Source organism: Syngnathoides biaculeatus, chromosome 2 (genome assembly GCF_019802595.1).
Source record: "Syngnathoides biaculeatus isolate LvHL_M chromosome 2, ASM1980259v1, whole genome shotgun sequence".
NCBI lineage: Eukaryota > Metazoa > Chordata > Actinopteri > Syngnathiformes > Syngnathidae > Syngnathoides > Syngnathoides biaculeatus.
The window spans coordinates 17,600,273-17,616,165 of record NC_084641.1 but is presented as its reverse complement, the minus strand read 5'-3'; the positions used below and the strand labels follow the sequence as shown (position 1 = coordinate 17,616,165).

The 15,893-nt window shown below is 40.9% G+C and overlaps 1 protein-coding gene across 7 annotated transcripts in view; it reads right to left on the bottom strand.

Moving 5' to 3' along the window:
- The window catches only part of gripap1 (GRIP1 associated protein 1), a 39,949-nt gene that overhangs the window by 615 nt on the left and 23,441 nt on the right, over positions 1 to 15,893 (bottom strand). For 6 of the 7 annotated variants that reach the window (XM_061838171.1, XM_061838170.1, XM_061838186.1 and 3 more), the window contains 3 exons: positions 14,876 to 14,969; positions 13,363 to 13,538; positions 10,216 to 11,156 (listed from right to left, as the gene is read on the bottom strand). In XM_061838171.1, coding sequence (XP_061694155.1) covers positions 11,076 to 11,156; positions 13,363 to 13,538; positions 14,876 to 14,969 — 351 coding nt within the window. In that variant the 3' untranslated portion in view covers positions 10,216 to 11,075. Of the gene's footprint in view, positions 1 to 5,215; positions 5,336 to 10,215; positions 11,157 to 13,362; positions 13,539 to 14,875; positions 14,970 to 15,893 lie in introns of those variants that run through there. The other variant, XR_009797584.1, reaches the window with a different exon arrangement.

The window sequence follows — 15,893 nt, the reverse complement described above, 5'->3', positions numbered from 1 at the left end:
AAAAGCTGAAACTGTTTTGCATTTCACAAAACAAATGAACAAAAGAGAGGAGTCACTGATGGAAAGGGGATGTAGCGCATCATAGATTGACAGACGATTGGAATTCCACGTGCCCTCCTGGCAAGACGCTTCAACATGATTGGCTCCTGCATCACGAGGTTGGTGAAAAGAAAGAAGTTTGTTACGGTTAGGGTAGGATTAGGCAGTTTAGGATGGTTTATGGTTAAGATTATGATGGGTTGGGGTTAAGGCCGGTGCACACAAAGCGTGCCGCCGAACCCGACTGAACTATGGCGGAGTGTGTGTGGTTTGCCAACTGTCTTCACAACTTGCAGCAGTTCAAGATTGCTCTTTGCTCTTTCTTTTGCCACCTGTTTCTTCCTTAACTACATACATGTCCGCTGTGAGAGAGATGATCTAAAAAGAAAAATCCAAAAATCACAATGTAGGATTTTTTAACTATTTATTTGTGTGATAAAGCTGTAAATAAGTATTTGAACACTTGAGAAAACCAATGTTCATATTTGGTACAGTAGCCTTTGTTTGCAATTACAGAGGTCAAATGTTTCCTGTAGGTGTTCACCAGGTTTGCACACACTGCAGGAGGGATTTTGGCCCACTCCTCCACACAGATCTTCTCTAGATCAGACAGGTTTATGGGCTGTTGCTGAGAATCACTGAGTTTCCGCTCCCTCCACAACTGTTCTATTGGGTTTAGGTCTGGAGACTGACTAGGCCAGAACCTTGATATGCTTCTTACGGAGCCACTCCTTGGTTTTTCTGGCTTTGTGCTTTGGGTCATTTTCATGATGAAAGACCCAGCCACGGCCCATCTTCAATGCTCTGACTGAGAGAAAGAGGTTGTTCCTCAAAATCTCATAATACTTGGCCGCGGTCATCCTGTCCCATGTGCAGAAAAACACCCCCAGAGCATGATGTTACCACCCCCATGCTTCACAGTAGGGATGGTGTTCTTAGGATGGAACTTATCATTCATCTTCCTCCAAACACGGTTAGTGGAATTATGACCAAAAAGTTCCAGTTTGATCTCATCTGACCATAAAACTTTCTCCCATGACTCCTGTGTATCATCCAAATGGTCAGTGGCAAACTTAAGATGGGCCTTGACATGTACTGGTTTAAGGAGGGGAACCTTCCGTGCCATGCATGATTTCAAACCATGACGTCTTAGTGTATTATCAACAGTCACCTCGGAAACGGTGGCCCCAGCTCTTTTCAGGTCATTGACCAAGTCCTGTCGTGTAGTCCTAGGCTGATCCGTCACTTTTCTAAGCATCATTGAGACCCCACGAGGTGATCTCTTGCATGGGGCTCCACTCCCATTGAGATTGACCATCAAGTTTAGCTTCTTCCATTTTCTAATGATTGCTCTAACAGTGGACCTTTTTTTTTAACCAAGCTGCTTGGAAATTTCTCCATAGCCCTTTCCAGCCGTGTGGAGTTGTACAATTTTGTCTCTGGTGTCTTTGGACAGCTCTTTGGTCTTGGCCATGTCACAAGTTTGAGTCTTACTGATATTATGGGATGGACAGGTGTCTTTATCCAGCTAACGACCTCACACAGGCGCATCTGACTCAGGATACTACATGGAGTGGAGGTGGACCTTTAAAGGCGGACTAACAGGTCTTTGAAGGTCAGAATTCTAGCTGATAGACAGGTGTTCAAATACTTATTTGCAGCTGTATCACACAAATAAATCGTTAAAAAAAAATCATACATTGTGATTTCTGGAATTTTCTTTGTAGATTATCTCTCTCACAATGGACATGCAGCTATGATGAAAATTTCAAACCCCTCCATGATTTGTAAGTGGGAGAACTTGCAATATAGCAAGGTGTTGAAATACTTATTTTCTCCACTCCATTGATCTTTTGCTTTATGGTTTAAGGAATCTGGTCCAATAAAACACATTATATATTCAGCATCAAAGGCCTGTACAGCATCTGAAGATACAACCGTTCGATGGAATTCGGGTATGTCAGCAATTCATATTTTCATGCGATATGATTCGGTCCAGTCGGGTTCAGCCACACAGTGTGCAGCAGGTTTTAGGGTTAATATGGCATTTATGTTAACATCGTCACAGTCATAAGTCATATACTTCTTTTTGTGTCTGGAAGCGATGTCGCGTGTTCTACTGGGATACAATTTGCCAATCATAGTGCAGCAGGCCGTGTCCTGCCACACCATGTGTGCAATCATAATAATGCACGTGGGAATCCTTATAACACGTCAGTCTGTGATTTTGTTCATTTGTTTTCTGAAATGTAAATGAGTTTCAACTTGTGTTTGTTTGTTTGCTAAAACGCCAAAGTTTTTCAAAATCCGTTAGATTGTTTTTCATTCCCCAGACACTGTGCAGAACACCAGAGCCTACAATTCAGTACGTGACTGACAACTCACCAAATCCGAAATGCTCTCAAAACCGAGGTAGTTTTTCCCATTGAAAAGAATCGACATGAAATCAATACGTTTCAGCCTCAACATTAAATTATACCTCACTTTTTTCCCCTCAACGTTTGATTAAAAAAATAGTGCAATATTAAACAAGTGAAAAAATAAATAAAGCACTAAATAAATATGATAAGTTTATTGCTCATTAACTAAAGGGGGAAAGAGAGAAGGATTACTGCGACTCATTGAAGAAGAGCCTACATCCATTATAATGGACATTCATGGTTCAGGTGTTTATTTTTTTGGGTCATTTTTTTTTTCTAATTCATGGGTTGGTTGTGGCACAAGAAAACAATCCGAGTAAACATTTATTTTGATGTAAAATAAATAAATATGATGAAGGGTGTCACAGTCATTTTCACAATTCATCACTTTGTTGACAGACAAATCGGTGCAGCCTCTGCAGTGATGCGGACTTTGTATCGGTCCATTGTGGTGAAGAGGGAGCTGAGTCGAGAGGCGCAGCTCTCAATTTACCAGTCGATTTACGTTCCTACCCTCACCTATGGCCACGAGCTGTGGGTCGTGACCGGAAGAACGAGATACAAGCGGCCGAAATGAGTTTCCTCCGCAGGGTGTCCGGGCTCTCCCTTAGAGATAGGATGAGAAGCTCGGTCATCCGGGAGGGGCTCAGTGTTGTGCCGCTGCTCCTCCGCATTGAGAGATGCGAAGGGCATCTGATTCGGATCTCTCCCGTACTCCTGCCTCCCTGGTGAGGTGTTCCGGGCATGTCCCACCGGAAAGAGACCCCCGGGGACGACCCAGGATACGCTGGAGAGACTATGTCTCTCAGCTGGCTTAGGAATGCCTCGGGATCCCTCCGGAAAAGCTGGAACAAGTGGCTGAGGAAAGGGAAGTCTGGGTATCCCTCCTGAAGCTACTTACCCTGTGACCCGACCTGGAGAAGCGGTAGAAGTTGGATAGATGGATGGATCACTTTGTTTTTCCTGCATATTTCTTTTGATCTTTTTTATTACCTCTCTCAAACAATCACCAGTGGCACATCAGGGGTCGTTAGCATGGAGGATAGCAAGGACTAATGCTGACACAACATTTGGCTGCAGTCACTGCTACTGCTAGTGCAGCGGTTGATTTGTATGGAGTCAACACCTGATAACGTAGTGGTTCACTGGACCGCAGTCGCGTCAGTGCTAGTGTAGTGCTTCGAGCCACCGCCAGGAAAGCAGCGTGGGCCCAGTCATGCGATCACACCCGCACTTCTTCCAATTACAACCACCTACACGTACGTGTTGCCGCAGTGCCACATCGCCCTCCCGCTCAGGCTAAAAACAAACGTAAAGGCTCTCGTTACAGTCTGATCAATACCATTCAGGCTGTGTGTGTGTGTATAGATGACGACGTTGCGATGCCTTGGTGTCATCTTTCCTGTTGGATGCCAAAGTGTCTTTTTAGTAGCACACGAAGATGAAAGCGGCGCTGATGTCTTCACTGTCACTGTGTAAATGTGAGCGCCCTCTGCTAATAACGCTTTCCAGTTCAGGGGTGGGGCGGGAGTGTAGTTTTGTGTTGGCGTGCGTGCACTTACACAAAAATGCGAGCACTGACACACACACACACACACACACACACACACACTCTATATTTAGCTGTGTGCAGCAAGAGAAAACTCGTAAATTTTTTAAACTTTGTACGCTGACTTCCTCTGTCGGCTGCCAGATGTTGAGATCACCGTGGCAACCCTTTCCCTCGCCATCCCAGTGACATCATCGCCGCGTTTATGACAAACTAATAGTTTCCCTTTAGGGAGGCCCTTTTTTTGAAAAAGATGTTGTTAGCCGACTTCCTGGTCCTAGAGACTTTTTTTCTGTTGCAATCTTGGGTTGCTCTGTGCTGACATCTCACGATAAAAGATTCTGAGGCCATTTTACTTTGGGTAAAATCTGCAACCAAGCGACTTTGTCAGCAATATTCACCGTTGGGCAGGGAGGTCAGCTCGGAAGAGTGGGATCAAATTAAGACGAAACAAACTTTCTTTGTTGAAAAGTAGGCAACTTTTCATATTATCTTGACCTAATGACATGGCCCAACAAAGGTTAAGGAAGGTTGTGTGCTGGACGCCTGTGCACAAGATTCTTACGGCAACACGCAGAAGCTGAAATCTGATTAGACAAAAAAAAAAATCAAAAGTCTACATATACAACACTCAAGGGTTGAAACTCGGCAACCAAGACACCCGCTGGTTGAAAATTAACCAATTGTGGCGGCACGGTGGCCCAGCTAATAAAGCAACGGGCATTCCCGTTTCCTCCCACATTCCAAAAACATTGCCCATAGGTGTGATTGCGAGTGCTGTTTGTCTCGATGTGCCCTGCGATTGGCTGGCAACCAGTTCAGGGTGTACCTCGCCTCATGCCCGTTGACAGCTGGGATCGTCTCCAGCACTGCCCGTGACCATCGTGAGGATAAGCGGCGAAGAAAATGGATGGATGGATATGTAATTGTATAGATTTTATTATTGATTTATAATTGTATGTCACAGCTTTTGATGGCGTTTAGTCCAGCAGAGAAGGCTCTGAAGGCCCTCACTGCACACCGATGACCTAAAATGAAAACTACTTTTAAAATGGCTTATTTTTATCTCTTCCCTCCATCTCATTGACCAACTGACATATCAGAGGAAGTACATTTTCAATCAGATTTTATTTTCCGTATGCTTTTGTTTGATACGTTTTCTTTGTAATTGTTAAAACGTTTGTCTTGTAATAGACATTTTACATACTTGTAATCAGGAGTTGTTGTCGCACTCAAAACCGGTCTCGGTCTCGTGATCAAATCATGACGATCTTGACCTTGTCTCGGACTTGATGAGCAAAGGTTTTGGTTTTGGACAGGCCGGGCTCTGCCAACAGACATAGATGAAAGTGAAAGGTGCGAGGTCCAAAAGTCCGAAATTGAGCGAGGAGAGAATGAACATGTCCGTTAATGGAAGCAAAAGAAAACACAAATTCTGCAGTCTTCAACTCACTCAAACGACGGCGTCACCATCGAGCTTTAGCCAGCATCTTGAAACAAAACAAACACAGCTAAGCTACGGTTTAGTTGCACCCTAAATGGATTTTATTTAAAAGTATTCCACAGTAAGCTTTCTTTGGCTTGTATCAAATGAACGAAACTGGCTATTTCTCACTCTTTTTTTTTTAATCATCAGTCGCACTCGTAAACTTTACCCACCCTGGTTGTTCACTTTTACACATACAAGGAATTATTTTGGGGGAAGAATCTAGTTGAAAAGTTGAAACATTTTTCAATGTTGGACTTTAGAAGAGTTGTAAACATTGTTTTGCGGGTGTCAAATGATTTCAATGCGTCAATCAAACCAACGCATCTGAAGACAAATTGATATGAAACTTTTATATAATTAACTTTGTTCTGAACCAGTTAGCATAACAGCTAACCATTTAGCATTTACGCTTATGAAAATAAAAAACTTTCAGTATTAGCAATTTAAATTTAATTTGCAATGAAATTAGTATTTGAATACAATTCAGATTCAGATTAGACGGCACAAAAAATATTCCACTTTCCGAGAATCCTCGGGAAGAACAACATCAGCCAGAGACTGCTTGTCTTTTGAACGGTCCACCTTGTCAAGCATCTTCACCAACTGCCAGTGCAGGAAAGAACTCCAGAGGGTCACCAAAATGGCTGAGATGGTCAAAAGGAGCCCTCGACCCACATTGGAGGATGTGCCTCAGGAGAGCATGTGCTATCCTGAAGGACCCCAACCGCCAGGGCTACTCCCCATTTGTGCTACTGCCATCGGGCGGACAATACAGAACCATTAAAACCAGTTCAAGTAGACTGGGAAAAACAGCTTCTTTCCAACTGCTGTTAGAACCCTAAACAATCACTCCCTGTAATATGTGAAATATACCAATGCAACAGACTCCAGCATTCAACATAAATATATATCCTTGCCTAACTCACAATGTGCAATATTCATGTGCACGTTATGTAAATGTCTGTTCAATCTGTATTTCTGTAATGTGCCTATTGATTTCAATTGTATTTTTTTGACCTTAAGCATGTTCTTTTATATCTTTATTATTAGTTTTAAATACTTTTATATTTGTACTGAATTGTCTGCACCTTATTTTAGTTGCAATGACAATGAAACTCTGGATCTGAATGTAACCTCAAATATGATATTACGATTTTAAACTCTATGATTTTATAGTACTATATTATTATTATGTAATGAAAACAAATATGGCAACATGAAAAAAACAATTTCTCGACTGGGGCTGATAAACAGAGCTCAGTCAAAATAAAGTAGTTGCCATAGTTTGAAAGTTGTAAAGGTTAATGACATCACCGATGTGTGATTAGAATTTAGCGAAAGTGCAGCCTTCTCCGCAAGATCGCATTTAATTAAGAACGCACCCAATTAACCCGAAGCCAATCGGACGCCTCCGAGCCGAGCACAGCGCTCACCTCGGCAATCTCGAGCTCTCGATGAAACAGGAAGTCGTGGATGGCTAATTAGTGTCATCTCCCCGCGGACGCCTGCCTCCTAACTTTGTGACTTTTGAGTCTTTACGTGAGGGATGGGGGGGTGGAGTTGCATTCCCTCGAAAAGAAGAAACTTTTTCACTTAAAGTGATTGGACATCAATTTGTTGAATCCCCCCCCCCCGCTTGCTCGCATTGTAGGTAACATCACAATTTTTTTTTTTTTTAAGCAGCTTCAGTAGTTTTAAAGCATGTATTCACCGCACACAAATAACATGGCTGCACACAGATGAGCGAGTTACCAAGGCACAGTCAATGTTTCAAAATACAACAAAAATTACCAACATTTTCTAACTGCTTCTGTTACAATATGAATGAATGCCATTTATTGTCATCATATGAAACAGTATAATGAAATTGGAGATCCTCCCCTGCGTCGGTGCATAGATAAAAGCAAAACAAATAAAAATGAGAATAAAATAAAGAGAAATACGTGCAAAATGGAATGCATAAAAAGTATTGCTCAAGATATTGAAATCAGCGAGCCTTTGCCTGAATAGCGCGGCTAGAGGAAAGATGAGAGTTCATGGTTGTGATGGCTCTCGGGGGGGGGGGGAATGTTCCTTAGTCAGTTGGCCTCTGTTTTGTTCATCTGTGCCATCTTAAAGATGGCTCAAACAGTTGATCACCGAGATGTGTGAAGTGTCCTTCAAAATGTTCCGAGCTCTGCTGAGGCACCGAAAGGTCTGCAACGGAGGGGAGTGGACGGCCAACGATCTTCTGTGCTTCTTTGATTGTCCTTGCTGTGGCTCCCTCAGTGCAGTACCCGTACAAGATGGAGATACAGAACGTCAGCGGGCTCTCTATGAATGAGTGATAAAAGGCCAGCTGCAACTTTGTGACCAGGTTGTATTTCTCGAGTGCTCTCAGGAATTGGAGACACTGTTCAACCTTCATGATGCCTGTCCAGGAGAGGAACCTCAGACATCAGGACTCCCGGGAACCTGAACGTGCAGACTCTCTCTCCACATACGCCCCGATGATAAAGAGCTGAGGTGGTTCAGTTCTGTTCCTACTGAAGTCAACAATGATTTCCTTTTTTTTTTTTTTTTTGTAATGTTCAGTGCCAGATTGCGGTCTGATCACCAGGTTGTGAGCTTCTTGATCTCCTCTCTGTAGACTTTCTCGTTTCCCATTGTGATGAGCCTGATTACTGTTGTGTTGTTAGTGAATTGGATGATGATCGCATAATTGTGGACTGGGATGCGGGTGAAGGCGAAGAGACAAGACAGGAGGGGGCTTAACACACACCCCTTTAGCATTCTGGTGCTCAGTGTGCGGGGGGAGGAAAGATGGGATCCGATTCTCACAGTCTGGGGTTTGTTTTCAAAAAGTCCTTGATCCAGGTGCATGTGAGAGGAGGGAGGCCCACGATGTCTAGTCATCAAAATGTCTGCTATGATTGTGTTAAAGGCTGAGCGTTAATCTACAAAGACCATCCTAGCGTAGTTCTCCGGTTTTTCCAGGTGACACAATCCAGGCGGGGTGTGGCTCTGTAGCCATGCTTGATGTGTTTCCACCCCTTGTTGGACATTTTACATGCTGGTGGAACTTTGGTTTCTTGTCAACATGACACTTTGGGTTCAGTCTTCAGATTGGCCTTGTTCAAGTCCCCGCCTATAATGCAAATGCTTTCCGTTTGTCGATGACGCTCCGTAATAGAGAGAGCACTCAAAAAAAAAAGGACACTAGTGACTTTAATTCTCTTATTTTTACTGTATGTCAAAAACACCCAAGAAATTTGTCTCCGGTAGTTGGAGCCGCTCGAGTACGTCACATATTGACATGGACGTACACGATTTTTTATAAAATGACAATTGAAAGTTTCCTTTGCAGTATGTTTTCACTTATTATCCTGCTGAAATGTTTCATTTTCATCATCCTCATAGATGGTAGCAGTGTTTTGTCAAGAATGTCTTGGTACATTTGCTCATTCATCCTTCCCTTCTATGCCAAGTTTACCAGTACCATACCAAAAGCATCATGTTGCCACTAGCAAGCTTCACTGTTGGTATGGTGCTTTAGGGTGATGTGCGGTCCCATTTCTTCTCCAAACATGATTTGCATTCTGGAATCCAAATAGTTCAATTTTGACATGCTTTACTTTCCAGTAATGGGGTGTTGCATGGAGCAGCAAGCAAGTAAACTGAAATGGTGGCTCTCAGTTAAAAACTATATCCACACAACTCACTACTTTGCTTTGTCCATCTTCAGTCTCAGCAATTATCTTCAAACAACAATAACAATTCACCTAACAGGGTCATATCACCAACACTAGCAACAACTTTCAGATAGTTGGAAGCAAGGTTCACTCTAAGCTGCGCAACTGCGCATTTGCGCACCCTCTCAGCGCAGAGGAAAACAGATCCAGCGCAGTGAACCACAGCCTGACGTCTTTTTAAACACGGCAACACACTGCCTCTCACAAAGAGCTGCTGCTTGGCCACACACACTACTTCCTCGTTTACCCGACACCGCCCCACTCCATTTTAAAAGGGTACACTCAATTACAAACTCCGGGGTATGTGAATAATCGAACAAAAAGTGGTGAAACTGGATGAGAGTTTATCTTTTTGGAGTAAAAAAAAAGTTCTGGTCTGAAGCCAAAGTAGAAAGTGAAAGATGAGATGGTGGATAATGTTAAAATTCCACTTTGGCAGAGCCTGATTGAGGATGAAAACACAGACAATATATTGCCCAAAAAGCTATTTCTGTATTTTAAATATAGGAGGCAACATAACATTAACCCTAAAACTGTTTGGGAGCATCGTTCAGCTTTCAACATGTATTGCGAAAGATATTCTGCAAGCAATAATTCAGTTTTACACCATGAAAAACAGACGGGGATATCATTGTGGGTTAAAATAAAAATGAAAGAAAGTTGGAAGCGACATTTCAAATTTAGTGAATAGTTGGCTTGGTATGTATTTGTATGGCAATGTATTTTTTCGTTTGTTGACATTTTCATTGTAAATTAGCAAGAACACAAAACTGTTCTTAAAAGTGTTCTGATGGGAATGTAATCTGAACCTTTTAGTGAACTGTGTAACTTCAATGGATGACACTGACTGACCACGGTGCATACGTCTGATGATGCTCACAGTGGTCAAAGGGAGCGCTCACAGCCTTAGCATGTTTGCTCAGACACTTGAAAAATTAAAGGGAACATTGGTAGGAAGTACATGACCCTAAAAATGTACACGGCACCTGTTTTTCCACTCATTTTATTTCGCTTCATGATAGAAATATTTTCCCATTTGAGATCACTCTTTCCAAGACCCAGAATATAGACAGACCGCAAGACTCCCGAGACATAATCAGAGCAAGAAAACAGAAGCAAAGAGGACGTGACAGACCCGGAGGACTCTCGGGCCATGTAGTGTTTAAGAGAAGGCAAAAGAAATCAAACACTTCTTTCTTTTATAAATAAGATCCGACAGAGTAGGCAGGACATGGACTCAGCCCAGCAATTAAGACATTTCTATTTACAGGCATGATGTTAAACAGTTTCAAAACAAAAAATAATTAACAGAGTGATAAAAATAAGGGAACGTCATCTTAAATACATATACAATATATTCATATGTCACTCACATTCATATAGTATAAGCTTTGATAGAAAGAAAAGACTGTGACAGATACACCGACAAATAGTCACAGCTACAAACTAAATGACATTTCTTTTTAATATAGGATCTGTTGGTCTGTCCCCAGGGAATAGACACAGCCTGACACTGGAGGCCTCCAACTTAACTGAGTTTTTTTTCTTGAAATATGCTGTGCAAATGTTTAATTGCAATGGAGGTTGACAGGTTGCAGCTAGCGTCAAGTGGAAATTAATCATGAGTTTTGTATGATTACAGTACATTCAATAAGAACAATTATGTGAAATATTTCCATTCCCTGCATGATTTGGATGGATGGATAGAGACATTCTGGCAGTTGAACATAGCCCAGGGTGGCTTAAATAATGTTCTGAGCCTGCAAGAACAAAGTCCCAGGTGTTAGTCTGACCCTGGTCTTCCATTTAAGATTTTTGGAAATGGAAGCATCACTCAGCTAGAAGTTTCAACCGGTACCAGCTGAACTGCTGTCAGGAGCAGGTTCTTTACTGAGACGGACTAATTCCTGGGACAGAACCTCGAGGTCCTGAAAGACAGAAACAGAAAACGTCCTCTTATTTTGGCCCCTGGGGGGAAACAAGTGGATAGTCTGATGCAATGGTTCTCAAACTCAACACCAACTACCGCCTTCATAACCAACATTAAAATATATTAAATCAGTACACTGATTTTATCGGCCTGATCGGCTCGGCTCATCATTGGCATTTTTTTCTGATCGGTTTTGATGTTATAATTCACCAATCTGATCAATTACGTCATTGATCAGCTCCAAGAAAGACATTTAATCCATGTCGCCATCATGCGCAGTATATCTGAATCCAAACCATAGTTCATTTTTATTTAGTACTATTTTCATGAGTTTTTCCACATCTTTTGACCTAAAACTAAATATCTGATGGCCAATAAAGTTGTTTAAAAAAAAACAACAGCTGCATGGGAGAGCGAAGACTGTTGAGAGAACATTTAATGTGCAGACTACAAGACAAATTTGCTCTCTTGCAATCGAACAATGTCAGACTACTGCAATAAAATCTTGTATTCTAATAAAACCGCATCCTATTTTATACAATCAGTGGGCTTTTATCTGGTCAACGCCAATGCGACTGCGATTGGCCCCAGAAATTGTGATTGTGTAAAGCTCACTAAAAAGTAGACTTCACACCAATTTGATCAGCCTGATATGATTTGAATTAATTGCTACCGTAATTCTCCAATCCGATCAGTTGATTGACTCCGTGTTGTCGCATTGCGCAGTACATCTCAATCCAAACACTAGTTTATCTTGTTACAGAAGTATTTGTACAGTTTTTTCACAGAGGTATCTGACGACCAATTAAGTTATTAAAAAAAAAAAAAAAACAATGCCATGGGAAGAGAAAAGACGGCTGACACGAGATGAGCGAGTCAGACTACAAGACAAATTTGCTCTTTCACGATTGCCGGATATCCGACTTCTTCCTCCTCTTCTTTTCCTGATCAACTCCAAGTCAAATGAATATACTGTTTACCATGGGGATGACAACACGATTATAAGAAGAAACTGTGGGGGGGGGGGGAGAAACACGTTTTGGTGGGCACCGGTGTTCAGGACAGGAGAGGACTTTGTGTCAGACCTTGCTGGAGGTATGTTCATGTACTTTTGTAATAAGATACGGCTCGCAATCCATCAACAAAATGTAACATAGCCTAGCAAGCTAGTGGTCCTTTGTAAACATGCTGAGGTTCTGTTGAACACGGGCTGACCAGAGCACCGAATTCCAACCTTTTTGGAGCCTAGGCAAATACTTTACACTTGAAAAATCTCACGGCACTATGCCACACTGGCATAAATAGAGGAATACATTATTATAAATGGTTTTTTTTCTGAACACTTAGGTACACAAGTTTATAGAGTAAATGAACGGGTCATTTGAAGTACAAAATACAAATTTGAGAATCGATATGAGAATAGATGGAGAATCACACCGTGAAGGAGTATAGGAAATAGAATCGGGACTACAGTAATCTTTCCCATCCCTAATTACATAGAAAATTAAAATGTAAAAAACCCTAAAGAAATGTTTTAAAACAAAGAGTTCAAGATTAAATTCAAATGTTTCAACCCTAAATGTTAAATACTTGAAAAGTAAAAAAAGTAAAAAATAATGACTTCTTGATAGAAAAAAAAAAATCATTCAATTAAAAAAAGAAGAACCTCTTAAGCAGCTGCAACACTATGCACAGTTTGGACATTAACACTGCTCATAATATGAGAAAATAAACCAGTTATAAAATGATTCAAGTCCAATGCACATAAGTGAAATTTAAAAAAATGCGCCTCAATAAATGTTTAAAAAAAACCTGAAAAATGTACATCAATATGTTTTTATAAATAAATAGATCCCAAAGATAAAATGAAAATGTATTGTACATAAATTTAAGATTACTCAACTGTGCTTGATCATCAAACTATGTAAAAGAGAAATAAAGCTACACAGAAATAAATGATCCATTATTAACAGTTAACAATAGGACAATATAAAGTATGCTGTACTTTAGCCACTTTGCATCAATTTATTGCATTTTGTAAGAATTGTGCATTTGCTTATAAGTTGCCATTGGAGATGTACCTATTGCCAACAACTTGGTCACATTGCACGTCCCACACCAAGCACTTTCATGGTAGCATTTGACGCTAACGTTAGCAGGGACGTTTGTGCAACTGCTGCTGGGGGAGTTGTGTTTGCTCTCACCTTATGAAGATGCATGTTCTTGGTCAGCTGCTCCTCCAACATGTTCTGCAGCTTCTTGTTCATCTCGCGAACGTTCTCATCTCCTGACTTCACCAGGTCCCTCAAAACGGAACCCAGACCTCCTCGGTCGGCCTGAGAAGCTCCTCCATGACCACCTGCAGCGCCGCCCGACACATCTGAGCTCACCAGGGAGGGCAAAACATGATTGTGAGAACAGAGGAGACAACGGGGAGAACATGAAAACTCCACGCAGGCGGGGCCGAGAATTGAAGAATTGTGAGGCCAACGCTTTACCCTGCCGCCCTAAATTAATTATTTGATGGCTATTCTATTAAATGACTAATATAAAGAATTAAATACATTACTATAATTTTTTGATGAAATAAATTGTGAGATGGATTCTTGTACACTTTTAGTAAAAAAAAAATTTATCAAATAATCATTTGATGGATTCAGTGAAAATAACGGAAGAAAAAAAGTCGGTAACAATTGCAATTTTACACGATTTTTCAATATTGTATTCAATAATTGGTCAAATAATTTACTTTAAATTAAATATTGAACAATTGGGTCATTGATTACCAAAATAAACAACTTACACTACAGTAAAGCCTCGGTTCTTGAACGTCCCCGTTTTCGAACAAAAATCTGTTCTCGAACACCCCCACAAAACCCGGAAATAACATATATTGTGAGCGGCCAGACCAGCTGACCCACGACGTACTTGTTGTGAATCCCCACATGCCAGAAAAATACAGAAATAACATCGCTAACCAGTTGACCCACCCACAACGAGTTTTGTTTTTGTCAATATGAACGACCGCCGAAAAAAAAAAAAAAGTAAATGACATAACGCGCGCAGCGCAACCAGCCCACTGTTGTTATTCCGTATAATGCAGCTTCTGTACAGACATGTCCCGGTAGTGACTGTTGTTTTTCTTATCGAGAAGTACCACATTAACCCCCAAACATGGCTCCAAAGAAGCCAAGTTGCTTGTTTAAAGTTATTCTGCACTTTTGTTCATAAAAAAAAGTTTACAAGGTTGTGGGGCGAGTCACCACAGATATGGAAATACACTCCAAACCTCGCGTACTCTACTACTACAGCATACATTTTAAGCAAAAAATAAATATATTTCGTAAATTATTTTATTATATAAAGTATTTCAACTATACACGTATTTCTACTATGCAGTTTATTATCAGGAAAAGCTAAAAAAAAATGCCGTAAAAAGCCTTCATTTTTAGGCTTGGAACACATTTTTTCTTTTCCCATTCATTGTAATGGAAAACATCGATTCGGTTTTTGAACAAATCACTTCTCGAACCATTTTCTGGAACCGATTGTGGTTGAAAACCGAGGCATCACTATTTGTATTGTCACTCAATCTTTACTTAATGGAAAAACTAAATGAAAATTAAAACTGAACGGTAAGAATCAATTGTGATTTGAATATTGAAAGAAGAGCCAATTTGACATTTGAACTTGTGATTACGCGGACGGGACTGTTACCTCTGCGGCTGTCCATGACGTATGTTTCGATGATGGCACTCTTCCTGCAGATGTCCTCCGCCATGGACGAGCAGCTCACCTCCAAATGTTTCACCTGTCAATAACATGGCAGAAGTCATGTGACAGGCCTGGTGACCAATGAGAGGAGGCCAGCCATGGTGGGTGGGACCCCTTGACATACATGCAACGCCAGCAGTGGAATCATAACTTGACGTCACATTTGTTGAGGAGCTACAGGATGGTAGATTATGTGGCCACTAAAATAACACCATCCTCTTGGGGCTAGTACCTTTTCTTTGAACGAAAACATTCTGTTGAGACCAGACGTTGTCGCTGGACTAGACACCAGAACCTTCAATTTGGACTACACCATTCTCTTGCGACTAGAACCTTAGTCCATTACAATAAACCTAAATCTGGACATGGTATAAAACTCAAGTTAAAACAGAATATAATGATTTGCAAACCCTTTTCAACATTTTTTTTTGTGTATCTCACACAAACAAAGGTTTCAAATCATTAAATACATTTTAAAATAATTCAGAGACAACCAAATAAAATATAAAATGCAGTTTTCAAAAGACAATACAATTTATGATGGCAGAAAAAAATCCAAACCTTTTTGACCCTCTGTGGAAAAATTAATTGCCCCCGTTCACGTCAAATCACACAGTCACTGTGATTAACCAAAAATTTGGGAAAGGTGAGTTCAATTTCACAAGCTACACCCAAACCTGATTACCACCATACTTGTTAAATCAAAAAATTACTTAAATAGAATCTGTCAAAGAACATGAAGTAGGCTACAAGATCACAAGAACCAATGCATCATGTCACAATCCAAAGAAATTGAAGAAGAAATGAGAAAAAAAAAGTGATTGAAATCCATCAGTTGGTAAAAGGTTACAAAGCCATTTCCAAGCCTTTGGGGATCCAATGAACCACTGTCAGAGCAATTATCCATAAATGGAGAAAACTGGAAACAGTGGCAATCCTTCCTAGGAGTGGACGGCCAACT